This window comes from Salmo salar, chromosome ssa01, assembly GCF_905237065.1.
Source record: "Salmo salar chromosome ssa01, Ssal_v3.1, whole genome shotgun sequence".
In the NCBI taxonomy this organism is placed as follows: Eukaryota; Metazoa; Chordata; class Actinopteri; order Salmoniformes; family Salmonidae; genus Salmo; species Salmo salar.
Genome location: NC_059442.1, coordinates 128,729,421 through 128,751,045, shown reverse-complemented (window position 1 = coordinate 128,751,045; position 21,625 = coordinate 128,729,421). Strand labels below are relative to the sequence as shown.

The 21,625-nt window shown below is 40.0% G+C and overlaps 1 protein-coding gene across 2 annotated transcripts in view; it reads left to right on the top strand.

The window, feature by feature from the left end:
* Positions 1 to 3,114: 3,114 nt before the first annotated feature.
* The window catches only part of man2a1 (mannosidase, alpha, class 2A, member 1), a 63,013-nt gene continuing 44,502 nt past the window's right edge, over positions 3,115 to 21,625 (top strand). The window contains exons 1-6 of one of the 2 annotated variants that reach the window (XM_014126665.2): positions 3,115 to 4,155; positions 5,066 to 5,323; positions 12,584 to 12,728; positions 14,511 to 14,682; positions 17,192 to 17,319; positions 18,348 to 18,521. In XM_014126665.2, coding sequence (XP_013982140.1) covers positions 4,015 to 4,155; positions 5,066 to 5,323; positions 12,584 to 12,728; positions 14,511 to 14,682; positions 17,192 to 17,319; positions 18,348 to 18,521 — 1,018 coding nt within the window. In that variant the 5' untranslated portion in view covers positions 3,115 to 4,014. The remainder of the gene's footprint in view (positions 4,156 to 5,065; positions 5,324 to 12,583; positions 12,729 to 14,510; positions 14,683 to 17,191; positions 17,320 to 18,347; positions 18,522 to 21,625) is intronic. The other variant, XM_014126673.2, reaches the window with a different exon arrangement.

The following is a 21,625-nucleotide window of genomic DNA, read 5'->3' as shown; positions in this document are numbered from 1 at the left end:
TTGACATAGTTTCCTTATATACATGTTATTACATTTATAGTTTAAAATGTCAATTCCTTCTAATTGTATTGAGGCTACAAAATCCTCAACAGTTGCACTTTGAGTATTGTTATATTCTCATAAAAGAAGAATTGCACCTTTAGGGACAGCTCTAACAACAATTTGATACTCCTCGGGAGTGAATGTAACACTGTGTGTTCTCATAAATTCTGGATAATCATATAGTTGTCCTTCATTATTCAATAATTGTTTAACCCAAATAATGTTGTTGTCAAACCAGTTCTGGAAAAATAAAGACTTGTTTTTGTATTTTATGTCTTTATTATTCCAGATTGTATACCTATGTGGGGGGAAAATTGTTTTTGTACATGAGGTTCCAAGTTAGAAGTACTTGTTTATGAAAGTTTGCAAGCTTAATAGGGATTTTACCCATATCAAAGTTGCATTTGAATAAGAATTCTAGACCACCAATCTGTTGGAATATTAAATTAGGGATGATATTCCAAATGCAATCGTTATTTCTTAAATAGTTTTGTATTCATTTAATCTTAAATATTATATTAAAATCTAAAATCCAGAGCATTCAACCCTCCCTCACTTTGGATGCTACATATTTCCGCTTTTCTTAAATAATGAGGTTTATTCCTCCATATGAAGTTAAATAACTTAGTATCAACCATTTTAGTTACTGACAGAGGAACATCCAAGGCAAGGGAGATGTAAACTAATCTGGTCAGACCTTCAGATTTTGATAAAAGTACACGTCCAGATAAAGAAAAATCTCTTAATAACCAGGAGTTAAATCTCTTTCCAATTTTCTCTACAATAGGAGAGAAATGTAAGTTGGCCATTTCTTTCTGATCTTTGCTAACTTTAATACCAAGAGCCTGTAAGTAAGCATTTCACTGTAAGGTCTTCACCTGTTGTATTCGGTGCGTGACAAATAAACTTTGTTTTGATTTAATATGTGATCATATCTTTTACAGGGATATTACATACTGAGTTTAAGTCACATCTTTTCAACGCAAATAATTCACATTTCCTAATATTCAGAGATAAACCTGATACATGTGAAAAGGCAATTATACACTCAATAGCTTTCCTGACTTCATTATGATCTTTCAAAAAAATGGTGGTGTCGTCAGCCAATTGTGAACATTTTATCTCTTTGTCATGTATCTGAATACCCCTAAAACTATCCTTATTTCTATGAAGTGCCATAACTTGTGTGACCAATAAAAATAAGAAAGGAGAAATTGGGCATCCTTGTTTTATTCCACGTGTAATGTCGAATCTCTATGAAGTTCCATGGGATAATTTAACAGAGCTGTTACTATTATTGTAAAGTGTCTTAATTACACTTTGAAAATATTGACCAAAACCAAAAAATAGAAAAGTCTCAAAAAGAAAATAATGTTTAACTCGTTTTCCATGCGTAAACCACTCAGTGCGCTAAACCTGGAGCAAAGTACAGAGAGAACCTTGATGAAAACCTGCTCCAGAGCGCTCAGACTGGGGCGAAGGTTCGCTTTCCAACAGGACAACAACCCTAAGCACACAGCCAAGACGCAGGTTAGGCTTCGGGACAAGTCTCTGAATGTCCTGAGTGGCCCAGCCAGAGCCGCACTTGAACCCGAACAAACATATCTGGAGATACATGAAAATAGCTGTGCAGCGATTCTCCCCATTCAACCTGATAGATTTTGAGACGATGGGAGAAACTCCCCAAATACAGGTATGCCAAGCTTGTAGCGTCATACCCATAGTGGGCTCCCGAGTGGTGCAGTGGTCTAAGGTACTGTATCTCAGTGCAAGAGGCATCCCTACAGTCCCTCGTTCGAATCCAGGCTGTATCACACCCGACCGTGATTGGGAGTCCAATTGGCCCTGTGTCGTCCGGGTTTGGCTAGTGTAGGCTGTCATTGTACATAAGAATTTGTTCTTAAGTGACTTGCCTAGTTAAATAAAGGTTAAATAAAATAAAAAATAAAAAACAAGAAGACTCAAGACTGTAATTGCTACCAAAGGTGCTTCAACAAAGTACTGAGTAAAGGGTCTGAATACTTATGTAAATGTTTATTTTATTTTTTTATTTTTAAAACATTTGCATAAAATTATAACCTCTTTTTGTCATTATGGGGTATTGTTTGTAGATTGAGGTGAAAAAACTTTTAAATCCATTTTAGAATAAGGCTGTAGAGTAGAAACATGTGGAAATAGTCAAGGGGTCTGGATACTTTCCAAATGCGCTGTATGTATGAGCTAGGCCTACTATCAATTTTTTTTTTTAGATTGTATCAATTTTCTTTAGATACTATCTCAAAATGTTGACTTACATCTCTGGCATTTTTTACATACTATCCAAACATTCTGACATACTATCTCGAAATGTGGACTTACTTATCTCAAAATGTTTAGATAGTGCCAATTTTTTTTTATGGTGGTGGGAATGAGCTTTTATATGATCTGACTAATAATGGGAGCCTCAAGGGGAAAAAATGGGCCGGTGTGGGGGCCAGTGTGTTAGAAATTCCAGCGCCAATTTCTGGTTCCAGTCCACCCACCCTGTGCTCCAAGGTGGATGAGGCTGTGGCTGTGTTTCACCAGGGTAAAGTGGTTTCACCAGGCTAAAGAGGTTGCATAGAAATCTGTTCCCAACTCAGCTTGAGTTCCAAGCCAAGCAAGGGATGGGGATCCTAGAAGCTTGCTTCTCAAAAAATATTGACATTGCAGCAAGATTAATTAAGTTATTTAAACGAATAAATGATTGACTGCCAAATCTAGATGATTTGACCTTGATTATATAATTACAGTTAATAAAAAAACAAGTATTTATTAATATTATTATTAAGACTATTAGTTGTATTAATAATAATATTAGTATTAGTATTAGCCTAATATAAATAGTTGATCATTTACACTCCGAATTACCCCATGAATCTATCCATATCTTTTTTTACCTGTTAAATTTGATCCAAATTATATTTTTCGTCACCAAATGATGTCAGAGGAGGCGTATGCAAGTTTCGGTTCTCCTGTGCCCTACTGGGCTACTACTGTGGCCTGGAGAGAGAGGAGGGAGACGTTTCTCAGTTGTGAGATTACATTCACAAAGGAAACTTGTAACGCAAAGAATTGCACGTTCGTGTCGCTTTACTCAATCCATAAATGCTGAGTGAAATTGGTGGCGTTTTCAATTTTGTTTGCTTATCTCCATTTTACAATTAGGATGGAGTAAGAAATGAAAATTTTGTCGGTGGAGCTTGTCTATTTCCGCAGATGCTGTTGACGTTTGCAATGAAATAGCGTCACATCTTTCGCTCGTTTTCAATTCCAAATGTTGAAAATATGAACGAGATCAAGTAGAAGCTGGCATTTGGACAGCCTGGAATCATCAGTGGCATTTTCACGAGGTCTCTGGTGTTTTCTGGAGTTAATGACCAAGTTTTGGCATCACAAATGAATCATTGGAGGCGTGTTTTCTGGAAAATACTACAGTGGGATAAGGGCAATGATCGCAAAACGATGGAGTTGGAAACGTTTACGCATTGTGCGCTGGACTAAAAACGCAGTAACGCACGACTTTACCTGTGCGCCTCAAATGAAAGTTGTGAGTCGGTAGGCGGCGCACGTTCATACCATATGCTTTTCACTTCCTCGCTTAATTTGAACAGAAAACAAATACAGGAAGGAGACGGGGTCGATCTGCTGAATCACACTAATCTTTCACACTAAAACTTTGCCTCCGAGGACGCAGCCTGTGGTTCAGGCTACCTTTGCGTGACAGATCCAGCGTTTTAAAGTTTATTGTACATAGGAGGAAATGTCTACAATTATGTAAGTTCCGTCGTAACACACTAAAGAAGAATGTATTACTATTTTTTTTAAAGAGTTTTAGGAATAGCATAAACATTTTCCGATCCTCACCGCGGAGTCAAGACATCGACCATTTCCTTTATTGCTGTCACTCAATGCAATCAACTTCGATTCACCTGGCAGTATCGATTGTAAATTATGATAAGGCTCAATCGGCAAGTCACTGTTTTTGGCAGTGCCATATTTTGTGTAGTGGTCTTCTCATTGTACCTGATGCTGGATCACCTGCAATTAGACAATACCAAAAGTCCAAACAACGGTGGGGATAGATTGCAAAATGTAAGTCGGAATTATTTTCTGTAAGATATAGCCTATAACTGAGGAACCTTGTTTTTACATAGTTGCACAAATATTAATGAATTTGTAAAGTAGCCTATTTCCTCAAAATCCTATAACGCTTACTGTGTAGATAACTGGTGTTGATTGGCTGCTGTAGGCATGGGTACGGTTAGTAGGCCAACTGGTCGTTTTTACATTGTTACAAAGTACCAACGTTACAGACAATGTTTAACAGTTTTCGCTTCCCGACAGGAAACACATTTTCAACTGTAGCCATGATATCGTTATCGTCTTGAAACAGAAATGGTTCCAATAAACACAAGTGTATGATTTTTTGGAAGTCCTAAGGTCATTTTCATATTGAGATCTTGATATCGTGGGGTTGTGTGTCACATAATTACGTTCCTGAATCAGTGAAAACTAGTATTTCTAGGCAATCGGGTTGCCTCCCACAATAACAATGTTCCAGCATAACCTACACCCTATTATTATACACCTATTTGGCGCCTAATGCTATTGCCCAAGGTATGGGATATCGAGACTAAGTGAAACTGCTAAAAGTTGACATGTTTGTGCAACAAGAAGGTGATTGACCTCTTATCTCTTTATTCGTCATTTCCACTTCCTTTCATTGAGGGCTTAACAATTAACCCTATATGCATTGACACTGGATTTGTGTGTAATATAGTATGCTATATTTGTCACCATGGATGACATAGCCATAGGTCCTCATTTTGGTAACACTATAATAAGGTTACTTTTATTAAGGGTTTACAACTAGTTTATTGACTGTCAATTGACTGTCATTATAACTCATTTATCAACGGTTATTGCATAGTAATTAGATGCATACTGTATTGTATAAAGCCAGTGAACTTGTTTTCCTCTGTCCCTTCTTTTCCTTGACCAGGGCCAGTTGTCAATCCTGCAGGGTAAGATTGACCGCTTGGAGAGACTACTGGCAGAGAACAATGAGATCATAACCAACATCAGGGACTCTGTGATCAACCTCAAGGAGTCGGTCAAGGATGGGGTTCCTGATGGAGGGAACATGAGCCAAGGACCCTACCCAGAACTGCTGGCTTCGCCTCCACTGGTCCTCCCTATTGACTCCCAAGACTGTCAGTTTGCAGCAAGGGAGTTCTCTAAGCCAGCAGATGGGGTGCAGGTAAGACTTTTAGAGAAAATTAGAAACAGCTCAGGTATTTGCAGATGCAATGTTGTTGTAGGCTTGAACTACGATTAGAGCTGTAAAGCATACTCCATTGAAAGTTTGAAGTGAACAAAACTTCAATGGACAGCGTTAGAACTGCCCGTGTTATTTTTATTACTGAACTCTAACCTATTTTGATAAGATTATTTCGTTATACAGAGAGACATCGTCATGATCTCATTACCACGCTGAATTGCTCCTACCGTCAGTGTGAAATATGAAGCCTTGCGATAGCCACAGGGAAAGTCCTTGTTACAGTGGGACGTGACTATGGTGTTAAAATGAAGGACAAATGTAAAAACCATTACACTATGTGTCATGAATATTTTTCATAATTAATAACATGATAGTGCTGAGTGATTAGTGCTTTTTGAGGTTGGTTTGGTTTCGGTCCGATTCTAAAAAAAAATATCAGTTTTCGGTTTTGATTATTTTATAGATATTAAATGCACTATGCATTATGTGGGTTGAATGCTTTAACAACACAGAATAAAACAATTATTAAAAGTCCCATGATGGTAGTGACTGCCCATTAACCATAATTTATTCACATTACTTTAATAAAATATTTCAGTTGTGGTGTATATTACATTTATTTTATTTGATGACATTGTTATTTCATTCCAAGTCATCATCTCTGTACAACTGCTGCCTATGCTGTCTGACAAAATCACTATTTTAGTAGTTCTTCAAAGTAAATAATGTATACCTTTATGACTGCTGAATACCAACTGTCAATCACTTAGATCATGTATTTTCAGGTAGAGATACCTCCCGAAGCAACTGCTCTCTATCCCTCTCGATCGTGTATTATTTTGTCTCCCACGCCGTGTCTGCCCCACACTAACCTAGTGTAGCAGGCATAAAAGAAACGCACAGACCAGACAAGTAGGCGCGCAATGGATTATGGGCATTGTAGTTAGTTACCACGTTTTCTGCGCTAACCATGTAGAAGATTGGCCTCTTGGAAACTAGAACTCCCTACTACCTCACATAGTTTGGGCTTGATCTGATTTACCTCTAGAGAAACTGTGCATTGAGCAAAATAAAATAAAAAATGAAATGAAATGGAATTCAAATAATGGAACCAACATTGGACAAGTAGCTATTTAAAAATGAAAGAATTACCAAAATGTTGGTTAATCACTCAGTACCTATATCATGAGCATGTGGGGTGCGTGCTACGCCACTGCTTATAACTAACTATAAGTTAAAGCTACAATATGTAATGTTTTGAATGGCCCGACCAAAATCACATAGAAATGTGAGTTATAGATATTTCAGTCTCATTGAAAGCAAGTCTAAGAAGCGGTAGATCTGTTCTATGCTTCCTGTTCTTAAGTTTTGTTTTTGTGTCTTTTGCTGTTGGTTTTGGACACCACCTTCAAACAGCTGAAAATACAATGTTTTTGGTTATGGGAAAGATATTTCACAGCGGTCTAGATGGTACAATGATTCCAAACACAATGACTGCTTGTTTTGTCACATAAACTGAAATTAGGGGAACTATTACAATTTTAGCAACCAGGAAATGGCGGAGCAATTTCTGCATAGTGTGTCTTTAAGTATAACTATCAGAAATCTAAGCTGTGTCAAATCAATTATATCCAGCTCAGGGCTCTAGCCAGCTATGTATTTGGTTTGCTAACTTACTAGCTAAGTGGTTAGATGTCAAGATCAAGCTTATTGGTTACAGCAGAGACATTCAATCCCCTCCTGTATCAAGATCCCTGTTGCCTACAATTGTTTTGTGTGTCAGGTAGTCTAGAGGTTAAGAGCGTTGGGCCAGGAAAGGTCAATGGTTGAAATCCCTGAGCCGACGAGGTGAATAATCTTTGGATGTGCCCTCGAGCAAGGCACTTAACCCTAATTTATACTAAAATTTGCTCTGGATAACCGTGCAGTGTGCACTTCCGGTAATACAGAATACCCCGGTGTTGTACAGAAACGGTATGAACATCTGGATACATCCCAACCCTAATAAAATATCTCGCAAATAGGATACACAACAATCATTTTAAAAAATCAAAAAATTGCATGTAAAATGTAAGAGGGCAGCTAGTGTTGAGGAGGGGACTGCAGTTTGACTTGAAATACAGGTTTCTTTCAGTAGAGATAATGCCTTTAGGTACAATTAAGTCAGTCAATACTCAACAATGTTACGGATTAACAAAGAAATCTGTCACCCCTGTGCTTAAATAGACAAAATGAGTGAATATTGCCACCGTGTGTGTATATGTTTTTATTTTATTTGACCTTTATTTAACTAGGAAAAGCCCATTGAGACCCAGAGTCTCTTTTTCAAGGGAGACCTGGCCAAGAAGGCAGCAACAATCAATACATTTCATAATTAAAACATACAACAATACAACACAACATGATCCAGCCTAAAAAAAAGCATTTACACTCCTTCGTAACAGTCTCCCATTAATATATTAAATTCATTCAGTGGCATTAACATATCTAGATGAAGCATGGATTGTAGATTATTCCATGCGGCTGGTGCACAAGAAGAGAAGGCAGTCTTGCCTAATACTGTGAATGCCCTGGGGACTTTAAGTAGCAACCACCTAGCAGACCGGGTATGGTAACTGCTGCTGGTGGTTCTCTGATCCACCTCTACGCAGACGACTCCATTCTGTATACATCTGGCCCTTCTTTGGACACTGTGTTATCAAACCTCCAAACGAGCTTCAACGCCATACAACACTCCTTCCGTGGCCTCCAACTGCTCTTAAATGCTAGTAAAACTAATTGCATGCTTTTCACCCGATCACTGCCCGCACCAGCCCGCCCGACTAGCATCACTACTCTGGACGGTTCTGACTTAGAATATGTGGACAACTATAAATACCTAGGTGTCTGGCTAGACTGTAAACTCTCCTTCCAGACTCACATTAAGCATCTCCAATCCAAAGTTAAATCTAGAATCAGCTTCCTATTTTGCAACAAAGCCTCCTTAACTCATGCTGCCAAACATACCCTTGTAAAACTGACTATCCTACCGATCCTTGACTTCGGCGATGTCATTTACAAAATAGCCTCCAATACTCTACTCAGAAAATTGGATGCAGTCTATCACAGTGCCATCCATTTTGTCACCAAAGCCCCATATACTACCCACCACTGCGACCTGTATGCTCTCGTTGGCTGGTCCTCGCTACATATTCGTCGCCAAACCCACTGGCTCCAGGTCATCTATAAGTCTTTGCTAGGTAAAGCTCCGCCTTATCTCAGCTCACTGGTCACCAGAGCAACACACACCCGTAGCACGCGCTCCAGCAGGTATATTTCATTGGTCATCCCCAAAGCCAACACCCCCTTTGGCCGCCTTTCCTTCCAGTTCTCTGCTGCCAATGACTGGAACGAATTGCAAAAATCACTGAAGTTGGAGACTCATATCTCCCTCACTAACTTTAAGCATCAGCTGTCTGAGCAGCTTACCGATCGCTGGAGGTTGCATGCATAAACAACAAGTCACCATAATCAATTACAGAGAGAAAAGTGGCCTGAACAAGCTTCTTTCTAGCCATAAGCAGGAAGCAAGTCTTATTACGAAAATAAAAAAAACAATTTCAGTTTAAGCTTTGTCACAAGATTATCCACATGAACTTTAAAGGACAACTTGTCATCCAACCAAATACCTAGGTATTTGTAGGATGACACTTTTTCAATGGATAAGCCACCAGATGTGACAATGCTAACGTTCTAGCTCTGGTAAAGGTCATGAATTTATTTTTTTGTATATTCAAGACCAGTTTGAGACCATAAAGGGAGGCCTGCAGTGACTGAAAAGCAGTCTGGAGCTCTTCAACAGCCTGAACCAGAGAAGGAGCATTCGGAAAGTATTCAGACCTCTTGACTTTTTCCACATTTTGTTACGTTACAACCTTGTTCTAAAATGTATTACATAGTTATTTTCCCCCCTCATCCATCTACACACAATACCCCATAATGACAAAGCAAAAACAGGTTTTTAGACATTTTTGCACATTTATTAAGAATTAAAACGGAAATATCACATTTACATACACTTAGGTTGGAGTCATTAAAACTTGTTTTTCAACCACTCCACAAATTTCTTGTTAACAAACTATAGTTTTGGCAAGTCGGTTAGGACATCTACTTTCTGCATGACACAAGTAATTTTTCCAACAATTGTTTACAGACAGATTATTTCACTTATAATTAATTCTATCACAATTTCAATGGGTCAGAAGTTTACATACACTAAGTTGACTGTGCCTTTAAACTGCTTGGAAAATTCCAGAAAATGATGTCATGGCTTTAGAAGCTTCTGATAGGCTAATTGACATAATTTGAGTCAATTGGTACACCTCGTACCTGTGGATGTATTTCAAGTCCTACCTTCAAACTCAGTGCCTCTTTGCTTGACATCATTGGAAAATCATAAGAAATCAGTCAATACCTCAGAAAAAATGATAAATGGTAGACCTCCACAAGTCTGGTTCATCCTTGGGAGCAATTTCCAAACGCCTGAAGGTACAACGTTCATCTGTACAAACAATAGTACGCAAGTAAAAACACCATGGGACCATGCAGCCATCATATAGCTCAGGAAGGAGACACGTTCTGTCTCCTAGGGATGAACCTACTTTGGTGCAAAAAGTGCAAATCAATCCCAGAACAACAGCAAAGGACCTTATGAAGATGCTGGAGGAACAGGTACAAAAGTATCTATATCCACAGTAAAACGAGTCCTATATCGACATAACCTGAAAGGCCGCTCAACAAGGAAGAAGCCACTGCTCCAAAACCGCCATAAAAAAGCCAGACTACGGTTTGCAACTGCACATGAGGACAAAGATTGTACTTTTTGGAGAAATGTCCTCTGGTCTGATGAAACAATATTAGAACTGTTTGACCATAATGACCATTGTTATGTTTGGAGGAAAAAGGGGGAGGCTTGCTAGCCGAATAACACCATCCCAACTGTGAAGCATGGGGGTGGCAGCATCATGTTCTGAGGGTGCTTTGCTGCAGGAGGGACTGTTGCACTTCACAAAATAGATGACATCATGAGGTAGGAAAATTATGTGGATATATTGAAGCAACATCTCAAGACATCAGTCAGGAAACATCAGTCAGTCAGGAAGCTTGATAGCAAATGGGTCTTCCAAATGGACAATGACCCCAAGCATACTTCCAAAGTTGTGGCAAAATGGCTTAAAGACAACAAAGTCAAGGTATTGGAGTGGCCATCACAAAGCCCTGACCTCAATCTTATAGAAAAGTTGTGGGCAGAACTGAAAAATCGTTTTCGAGCAAGGAGGCCTACAAACCTGACTCAGTTACACCAGCTCTGTCAGGAGGAATGGGCCAAAACTCACCCAACTTATTGTGGGAAGCTTGTGGAAGGCTACCCAAAACGCTTGACCCAAGTTAAACGATTTAAAGGCAATGCTACCAAATACTAATTGAGTGTATGTAAACTTCTGACCCACTGGGAATGTGATGAAAGAAATAAAAGCTGAAATAAATCATTCTCTCTACTATTATTCTGACATTTCACATTCTTAAAATAAAGTGGTGATACTAACTGACCTAAGACAGGGGATTTTTACAAGGCTTAAATGTCAGGAATTGTGAAAAACTGAGTTTAAATGTATTTGGCTAAGGTGTATGTAAACCTCTGGCTTCAATTCTAAGTATTCAGACCCTATACTCAGTACTTTGTTGAAGCACCATTGGCAGCGATTACAGCCTCGAGTCTTCTTGGGTATGACGATACAATCTTGGCACACTTGTAGTTGGGGATTTTCTCCCATTCTTCTCTGTAGATCCTCTAAAGCTCTGTCAGGTTGAATGGGGAGCATTGCTGCACAGATTTTTTAAGGTCTCTCCAGAGATCTGTCAGAGTGACCATCGGGTTCTAGGTCACCTCCCTGACCAAGGCCCTTCTCCCCCGATTTCGAAGTTTGGCCAGGCGGCCAGCTCTAGGAAGAGTCTTGGTAGTAGAGGCCACTGTGTTCTTGGGGACCTTCAATGCTGCAGAAATGTTTTGGTACCATTCCCCAGATCTGTGCCTCAACACAATCCTGTCTCTGAGCTCTACGGAAATTTCCTTCGACATTATGGCTTGGTTTTTGCTCTGATATGCACTGTCAATTGTGGGACCTTATATAGACAGGTGTGTTTCTTTCCAAATCATGTCCAATCAATTACATTTACCACAGGTAAACTGCAATGAAGTTGTAGAAACATTTCAAGGATGGTCAATGGAAACAGGATGCACCTGAGCTCAATTTCGAGTCTCATAGCAAAGGGTCTGAAAACTTATATAAATAACGTATTTCTGTTTTTCATTTTTATTAAATGTGCAAAAATGTCTACAAACCTGTTTCCACTTTTGTCTTTATGGGGTATTGTGTGTAGATTGTTGAGGATTATTTAAAAAATATATATTTCTAGAATCAGGCTGTAACGTAACAAAATGTGGAAAAAGTCAAGGGGTCTGAATACTTTCCGAATGCACTGTGTCATCATGTTTCTTCTTGACACCAATCATGATAACATGCTATTTTCTGCGTTTCATGTTCCTGTTATTAAAACCATGGCTTTAGTAAGGGTTCTTGTACAATTCCATACTGTACATATAAACCCATGACAGATAACCCATTTTATCATCTTGTCCTCTCGGTATCACATTCCAATTACTCCATTATTTTATTTGGCCGTAAAACAAAGCCAGATATTTAAGTTGGCGCGAGTCCCAGAGAAACCCCAAGCAGCCTCTGTTGCATTAGAAGTTCCATCTCTCATTTGCATTCTTCTGACCTGCTGATATCACAGATGTGAATGTTATCATACACCGATTTCCAGGAACAGAGGCATTGTTTTCTTCGTTTTCTTTCTTTTCACTGGTGGATTTAGGGCACTTCATTTGACTGCTACTTTGACATAACGTGAACACCAAACTGAAACTGAACCAAGTACATTAAACTTCCTTAAACACATTCTAGAGTAGGCAACATTGCCTGATAAAGTGACGCTTTGCTGCAAACCAGTGTCACAGACTATTTGTGGCCGTATTGTTCAATACTTTCAATACTACTAATAATACATTGTTGACAATAAACAGGTGAAATATACTTCAGTGTATGGTAGTAGTTTACTTCAAAGAATATCCCACTATTTGTCTCAGGGAGAAACAGAAACAGGGTTTGGAGTGTTTGCTTTTTGTGTCTTTTTCAGTTGCTGGATGTTTATGATCTTCTGACCTTTGACAATCCTGACGGGGGAGTGTGGAAACAAGGATTTGATATCACCTACCAGGAGAATGAATGGGACAGCGAGCCACTACAAGTCTTTGTTGTGCCCCACTCACACAATGATCCTGGTAAGCGGTGCACTACTTCAGAGAGCATTAAAGGGACACCACACTCCAAAATCAAGTTGTGGTTCTTCACAGTCGATGGCGTGGGACATGGAATTATCTTGACGTAAGACTACCGTTGAGGTTTAAAAACATCTGCTCACATTTCATTTTGGAGTATATTGTCCCTTAGAAGCTAACCTAGAAACACTGGACTTTCCTCTGTGACTTCTTCAACGCTTTGTTTTCTCTACTTAATACAGTCACACCTCGTGTAGACAGGAAGCAAGGCGTAGGCAGCTCCACAGCAGTCAGGATTCATATTCCTAGGTTAATTGTGTTTCATGGTCTGCCAAGGGAGCAAGCATTATACCACAGTATACAACGTAAAGACAAGCATTATACCACAGTATACAATGTAAAGACAAGCATTATACCACAGTATACAATGTAAAGACAAGCATTATACCACAGTATACAATGTAAAGACAAGCATTATACCACAGTATACAATGTAAAGACAAGCATTATACCACAGTATACAATGTAAAGACAAGCATTATACCACAGTATACAATGTAAAGACAAGCATTATACCACAGTATACAATGTAAAGACAAGCATTATACCACAGTATACAACATAAAGACAAGCATTATAACGTAGTATACAACCTAAAGACAAGCATTATAACAGAGTATACAACCTAAAGACAAGCATTATAACAGAGTATACAACCTAAAGACAAGCATTATAACAGAGTATACAACCTAAAGACTACATTATACCACATTATAAACTGGGTGGTTCGAACCCTGAATTCTGACAGTCGTTGTATATCAGATCATATACCACTGGTATGACAAAACATTTATTTTTACTGCTCTAATTACATTGGTAACTAATTTATAATAGCAATAAGGCACCTCAGGAGTTTGGTATATGGCCAATATACCACGGCGAAGGGCTGTATCCAGGCACTCCGCGGTGTGTCGTTCCTAAGAACAGCCTTTAGCGTGGTATATTGGCCATATACCACACATTGATCAGAAAAAGAAAACAATTGATCAGACATATAACAAGCCTGTTTTCTATACATTTCCTCACTGTTACATTTTCCACAGAAACAGAGCATTTGAACTATGTATTGCAGTGTGAAGGCGTAGTCCCTCACAAGCATTCTAGAGACTACGGCATCAGTGCAGGCAGTAAGAGTGCTGGTAGTTCCGGGCGCTTGTCACGTCGTGTGTATGCTCAGTAGCAGCATCTGCAGCTCAGTAACAGCCAGGTCCAGTCTATTCTTTGTTCCTGAGATTGGTTAACTCTTTAGTAACCCGAGCTGGCTTTCTGGTTTAACTGGGGTGGTCTTTCCCTTACAGCTGTATACAGTAGCTCATGACTATTCTCACACCCTTGCATAGATTAAAAGCACTCAGGCCTGTTTGCCGTTCACTGGATGATTTATCCTATTTTGTCTTGCATTGGAAAGAACAATGCAATGTTCAGACTTTTTTTGTTGAATGCATTGATTTTCATTGGAAATATGATAACATGTTGGGAAATCAATGGATGTGGCAAATTGATTGAACCACATGTTCTGCTCATTCACATGATGATGATGATGATGATGATGATGATGATGATGATGGCTTTATTGAATCCGTTTATTTAATCTATGGCAGACAGATAGACCACATAGCATTATATATAGAACTGAACATAAGTAGATTATTCCTTACACACCACTCTATAGTCGTAATGTATGCTCAACCACTTTGTCATAGTTGTCCATTTGTTCATTTTCAGGATGGCTGAAGACGTTTGATGACTACTACCGGGACCAGACCCAGCACATCTTGAACAACATGGTGGTGAAACTCCACGAGGACAGCCGCAGGAAAATGATCTGGTCCGAGATCTCCTACTTCGCCAAGTGGTGGGACAGCATCGACGGCCAGAAGAGAGACGCTGTCAAGAGGTAGGAGTTCTGTCTGTGTCATTCTAGCTTCAAGTTGAGACTGAAATCACTATGAGCAGCAAATCACCAGTGGTGAAAGAAGTACCCAATTGTCATACTTGAGTAAAAGTAAACATACCTTAATAGAACATTTGTCAAGTAAAAGTGAAAATCGCCCAGTAAAATCCTACTTGAGTAAAAGTCTAAAAGTATTTAAATATACTTAAGTATCAAAAGTAAAAATTCCTTATATAAAGCAAACTAGACGGCATCATTTTATTTTTTCTTTATGGATAGCCAGGGGCACGCTCCAACAATCAGACATAATTTACAAACAAAGCATGTGTGTTTAGTGAGTCCGCCAGATCAGACGCAGTAGGGACGTCCAGGAATGTTCTCTTGATAAGTGTGTGAATTAGACCATGTTCCTGTCCTGCTAAGCATTCAAAATGTAACAAGTTATTTTGGGTGTCATGGAAAATGTATGGAGTAAAAAGTACATACTTTTCTTTCGGAATGTAGTGAAGTAAAAGTAAAAGTTTTCAAAAATATGAATAGTAAAGTAAAGTACAGGAATAAAACAACTTAATTAGTACTTTCAAGTATTTTTACTTAAGTACTGTACACCACTGCAAATCACTTATGGATTCTGTTAGTGTATTCTTGATTTAGCTTGGCTGCTGTAAACATGGAAGCTAATTCCTTAGTGGATTTGCAATAACATTCCGATGCTCCTCTGTTATTCCCATTTTAATTAAAGCAAGGTTATACCTTGCTTAGGGCTAGCGGTTTTATAGGGTTTATTAAAAATGCAATGACATTAGAAGTGAAGAAGTTGTAGATAAATGAACTCAACAACATCACAGCCTGAGATTGTCACTATACAGTATGTACAGGTAAAACAATGGCCGCATCCCAGTTTACAGTACAACTTATTCTTTACTCTACCTGGTAGCAGGAGTTCATTGGTTTGAATTGCCTTAACAAGCCAAACTGACTCCAAATGGTCGTGAGGTCATAAAATCAATTGTGCTTGTGAGAGGCACATGGGCTCACACATACTCTCTCTCTCTCTCTCTCTCTCTGCCTCAGTCTCTTTGCTGTTGACAATGTCCCCTTGAGGATGTAACAGGAGTCAGGGGGTTCTCTGCGAACGACATGGAGGGAGTGACGGGGAGAGGGTTTTCCGCTTCAGAAAACAGCCCTAAAAGCAAAGAGGGTATCACAAAATGCTGTGTGCATTGGCCATGCTCACGACGAGCTACTGGCGGGTAGGTTTCAGCACGAAGCCTTGGGAGATTACAAAACGGTGTATGAAATGCAATAAACATTTCAGCTGCAGGTTAGAATTCCAATTAGGAGCACAAGCGAAAACAGCCTGAAGGTGAAGGATGGAGGAAGATGAAAAATCCAACACTAATATTTATTCACTATTGATTTGATGCGCAGGGAGTTCAAAGCGAACCAGATCCATCCCTTTTTTTTTTTTTTAGAATATTCCGTGTTTGCTCTTTTTTTGAAGGGTGGTGTTGCTCATTTAATAACTTATTTTCTTTGCAGGTTTTCATTTGATGTCAGCAAATTCAAGGTCTGGCGCTTAATGATAAAATGTTGTCTGTTACAGTACACGGAGAACTATCGCTCATGAAATTCAAACAAACAACCTCATTATTTCTTCGGGAACACACCTTTAGGATTTGAGAGGAACTTGTTTTTGAGCAGCACGTTTCGGGTTTTGTAGGACAGCCACATCCATCCGTCCTCGTTAGAATGCAGTGTTGCTATCCGCTCAGTGAAGATGGCATCTGCTTTCCTCACTACAACTCTTCAACACCAGGACAGACCTACACTACACCCCGCTCCCACCTGTCCAATCATAGAACAATAGAACAAAAAGAAACCCACTGGTGATTGAATGATCCCAGAGGAAAATCCGGTTTCCAAGGAGAGAAAATAAAGAGCTATTTCTATTCCGAAAAGGGCTGAGTCGTCGTACTTTGTTTTGCTGCTCTATGCTCTTATTACAGGGACTTGCCAGGGACACGTTAAAGAAGTCTGCAATTGAAATGTGCTCTGCGAACAGAGGAACGATGCTGACTCAAAATCAATGCAAGAGGTTTCTAATAAGAGAGGGGAGTATCTACTAAAGTAGTTGATTACACTCTTAGGACATAGGAGTAAGATAATTAAACAGCAACAGAGGAAAAGATAGATCTGATTATTGCAATAAGTAAGGCCTTGACTTCTCCTGCAACTAAGATGCATGTTTGACACCCTCAGAATGTCGTATTATCCATGTCATAATGTTTGTGACCGAAAGCATCTCTTTTTAATCCAGTGTTTTTTTTTTAACAAGTAATAAACATTATACCTGTCTGTTGAACAGAAAAATAAGCTCAAATTCATGAAGCTGCAGGGTTTTTGGATCGCTTCACGATTTGTTTGTTTTTATTTTGGCTTTGAGCTATGAGACGGTAATTGACTGAGTTGACAATCTGAAATCCTGATCCTTTTGCTCTGTGTTGTTTAGTCTGGTTGAGCGAGGCCAGTTGGAGATTACAACTGGAGGCTGGGTGATGCCTGATGAAGCCAACTCACACTACTTTGCATTAATTGACCAGCTATTGGAGGGGCACCAATGGTTGGAGAGAAATTTGGGTGAGTACATAATATATCAGGCGTTTGTTATCTGGAAAGAGATCGTAAAAAATAAGTGTTGTTGGCAGGCACAACATACACTGAGTGTACAAAACATTAAGAACACCTTCCTAATATTGAGTTGCACCCCCTTTTGCCCTCAGAACAGCCTCAATTCTTCAGGGGGATGGGACTCTACAAGGTGTCGAAAGCATTCCACAGGGATGCTGGCCCGTGTTGACTCCAACACTTCCCACAGTTGTGTCAATTTGGCTGGATGTCCTTTGGGTGGTGGACCATTCTTGATGCACACTGGAAACTGTTGAGCGTGAAAAACCCAGCAGCGTTGCAGTTCTTGACACAAACCGGTGCGCCTGGCACCTACTACCAAACCTCGTTCAAAGACACTTAAATATTTTGTCTTGCCCATTCACCCTCTGAATGGCACGCATACGATTGTTTTGAGGCTTAAAAATCTGTATTTAACCTGTCTCCACCCCCTTCATCTACACGGATTGAAGTGGATTTAACAAGTGACATCGATAAGGGATCATAGCTTTCACCTGGTTAGGCTATGCCATGGAAAGAGCAGGTGTTCATATTATTTTGTCCACTCACTGTGAAGCTGTTTGTTTTCCTGTGCTGGAGAGAGAGGTGTGTTAACACATGCATCCAGTCACAAATGAAAGCTACTTGCTAGTGATTTGTCTTCAATTAACACTCTCCTAATGTTTTGTGCTCTCAGTGCATTTGTTCAACAAATTTGTTATTTTGCATGATTGACACAAAATGATTGGCATATTTTAACCATCAGAGATTTTTACTGTTTATACATGAACACATAACCTAGTGGCAGCTGGTGACTTAAAAATTAAGGGAGGATGACAAATGAAAACTGGTTGATTTAATGGGATGACCTGTGTAACAGATGTTTATTACAAGGATTTTTAGGTGATGTTTCATTGTTTTCTATTGTTTATAATTTTCCTCAACATTTTGAGGAGGGTTGTTGCATGAACCTGAATCTTCCCTCTGGTCTTCCCTGTTAGGCGTGAAACCCCAGACGGGCTGGGCTGTGGACCCGTTTGGCCACTCCCCTACCCAGGCGTACCTGCTGAAACAGGCTGGCCTGGCCAACATGCTCATCCAGAGGGTGCACTACTCCGTCAAGAAACATTTTGCCAGTCAAAAGACCCTGGAGTTCTTCTGGAGACAGAACTGGGGCAAGTATGCAGACCGACTGTACCCCTGTGGCTCTCTCAGGGTGCTTTCCCAGAGCCAGTGTTTCCCCTAGCTAGATTGTTTTCTAGGCGGGGCGCTAAGGCCCTCAAATAAACATCCAGTGCCTCTTTCAGATATCTGCCCGGAGAGCTGCTCCTCATGCCTCTATTTTCAGTCGTTCGGTGTTTCAGGCGCTATCTTACCTATTGAATTTAGCATTTAGCATATTCAAAGTCCTAGTTTAAATTCTATAGGCAGAAACAAAAGAACATGACCCCAGAGTGACTACTTCATACTCAGTAGAAAACGCATGCTTCCAGCTACTTCCAATTCCTTTACATATTTTCTGTGGCAGATGCTGTGGATGGTTTGATGCCCAGTGTTGAACTCTGGACAGTCAGCTTGTGTAACTAAAAGCGCTAGGTTAGGCGACAGTAGCATCTGCTGTGGACGGTATTGACTCGCTCAGACCACCGCAGAGGGATTTACAATGTCCACAGATAATTGCATGCGTATCACATGCAAGAGCATGCTCGTCTCTCAAGGCTCCGATTTTGCTTGGCGTCATCTTATAGCATCTGTGGTATAGGGGATTGTCTCCTTGTATGGACTGAGGCCTGGCTTAAATATGTCTGGCTGGCATTTCATGCGATGAACGGACCTCGGTTCAAAAAGTATTTGATTTCTTTCAATTTGTGTTTGATTGAGCTTGAACGGAGTGCCAGATGGGCAGGGTTTTCACTTTTGAAACAATTACGTTGGTTCCATTGCACCAGGCAAGCTCAATTGAGTGCAGCTGAAGCATTTGTAAGAAGATAAGTACTGTTTGAACCCAGGTCTGATGATGAGCATGCTGATTGATAAAAACACTGTAGACCACATCCTCATGACCAACATAAGGGGTTTCACATTTGCCGTGAACCATCTGCTTTGTGTGTCTGTGTGTGCCTGCGCGCGCTTGTGACAGGGATCAGTTGGTAACAGAACGTGCGTTGTTAGTTAGTGGGTCCATGCAGCCATGCTGGAACCAACCATCCCCCAGACACTCTGTCCAAAAACGGGTGATTACTCAAACCCCTAAGCCAAATGATACAGTACTCATTAATGATTCTCACTGGGTAGACAGATGCTGAAATCGTCTGCAATGCCAGAGCATCTGTCTGTACAATTTTTTTATTTACGTCATGATAATGACCAAATACTGTTACGATTATTTAATAGTAGACAATGATGAAAGAGCAGATCAGTTTGTGCGCTGTTCTTATGGTTCACTTTTATCGAAGTGTTTTATGTTAGAATTGAATACTTGTTGATGCCCCTCGGGATGCTGAAAAGATTTGGCACGGGCCCTCAAATCCTCATAAAGTTCGACAGCTGCACCATCGAGAGCATCTTAACTGGCTGCATCACCGCTTGGTATGGCAATAGCACCGCCCTTGACCGCAAAGCGCTACAAAGGGTGTTGTGGACAGCCCAATGGTACCCAAACTATCTGCACTGACTCTACCTTGCACTGACCCTACGCACACTCACTAGACTTTAAATACACACTCACACACACACACACACACACACACACACACACACACACACACACACACACACACACACACACACACACACACACACACACACACACACACACACACACACTACACTGTCTCTCCCACGCAAATCCCTCACATATTCAAATAATACATATGCACACACATGCATACCGACGCAACACAAACATACATATGCACACATACACACACACACACACACTTTTACACTCATTTGCTGCTGCTACTCTGTTTTTATTATTATCTAGCCTGATGCCTAGTCACTTTACCCTGCCTTCATGTACATATCTACCTCAAGTACGTCGTACCTCTGCACATTGATCTGGTACTGGTACTACCCGTATAAAACTTCATTCTTGTGTATTTTATTTTATTCATTTTTGTTAGTTAGTGTTTTATTTTTTAAACTCTGCATCGCTGGGAAAGGTTCGTAAGCAAGCATTTCACTGTAAAGTCTATACCAGTTGTATTTGGCACGTGATAAATACCATCTGATTTGAGTAGATTACAGTTTGTTTGGCTATGTGGTGCCATTCTGCCAGGGGACACACTCCCTAATTATATAGCTTAGTCTCTGGACAATGTTTTGAAACATACAAATTAAAGAGCATCTACATTATATACATGAGATAAAAAGTATTGTGGTTTTTAGCTTTGAAGACTTGAATGAAATGAAATGTCGAATGAATAGTCACATAACAGTCGGTCGGTCTGAGAATGTTGTTTTACCTGTAACGTACTGGTCAAATAACAGTAGAATACAGTATATTACTAAGCTTTCTAAAGATAATGTGTATGCTGCTCACCTTCTCTGTATGTGTAACGATGTGCGCTTGAGAGTCGGGAAGCAAGTTCAGGGAGTGAGTGTTTTAATAAATGCAACATATACAAAACAAGAAACACGAACAACGCACAGACAGGAAACAGAAACAATAACGCCTGGGGAAGGAACCAAAGGGAGTGACATGTAAAGGGCAGGTAATCAAGGAGGTGATGGAGTCCAGGTGAGTCTGATGACGCGCAGGTGCGCGTAACGATGGTGACAGGTGGGCCCCATAATGAGCAGCCTGGTGACCTAGAGGCCGGAGAGGGAGTACACATGACAATATTCCTTCTACTCAATAACAAACGCGGGGTCAAATACATGTCATGGAAAACCAACATTGATGTAGTGGTTGGAAACATCACTCTGTTATTCTTTTGAGAGACAGACATCCTGTGGCATAATAGAGTGCATGGTTCGAAATGTGCAATGTCACACTGGCAGATCCATATGGGAGATGACAGCGTGCTCTAGCTCAGGAAGCAGGCCACTTCCACTGCAGGACAAATAGGATTTAAAATCACTTGGCCCCAGTGGCGTGTATTCATAGATGCCAAGGGAAGCCAGCCTTCCCCAAATTTTTACCAATTAACATTTAAAAACATAAAATAATTTATCTTTCGTCTCTCTGTTTCATAATTTTCCTTCAATTCGCAAGAGTATCTCCAAGGAGAAAGCATATGAGCGAGCGAAACAGCGCCCCTCTGTCTCTCTACGT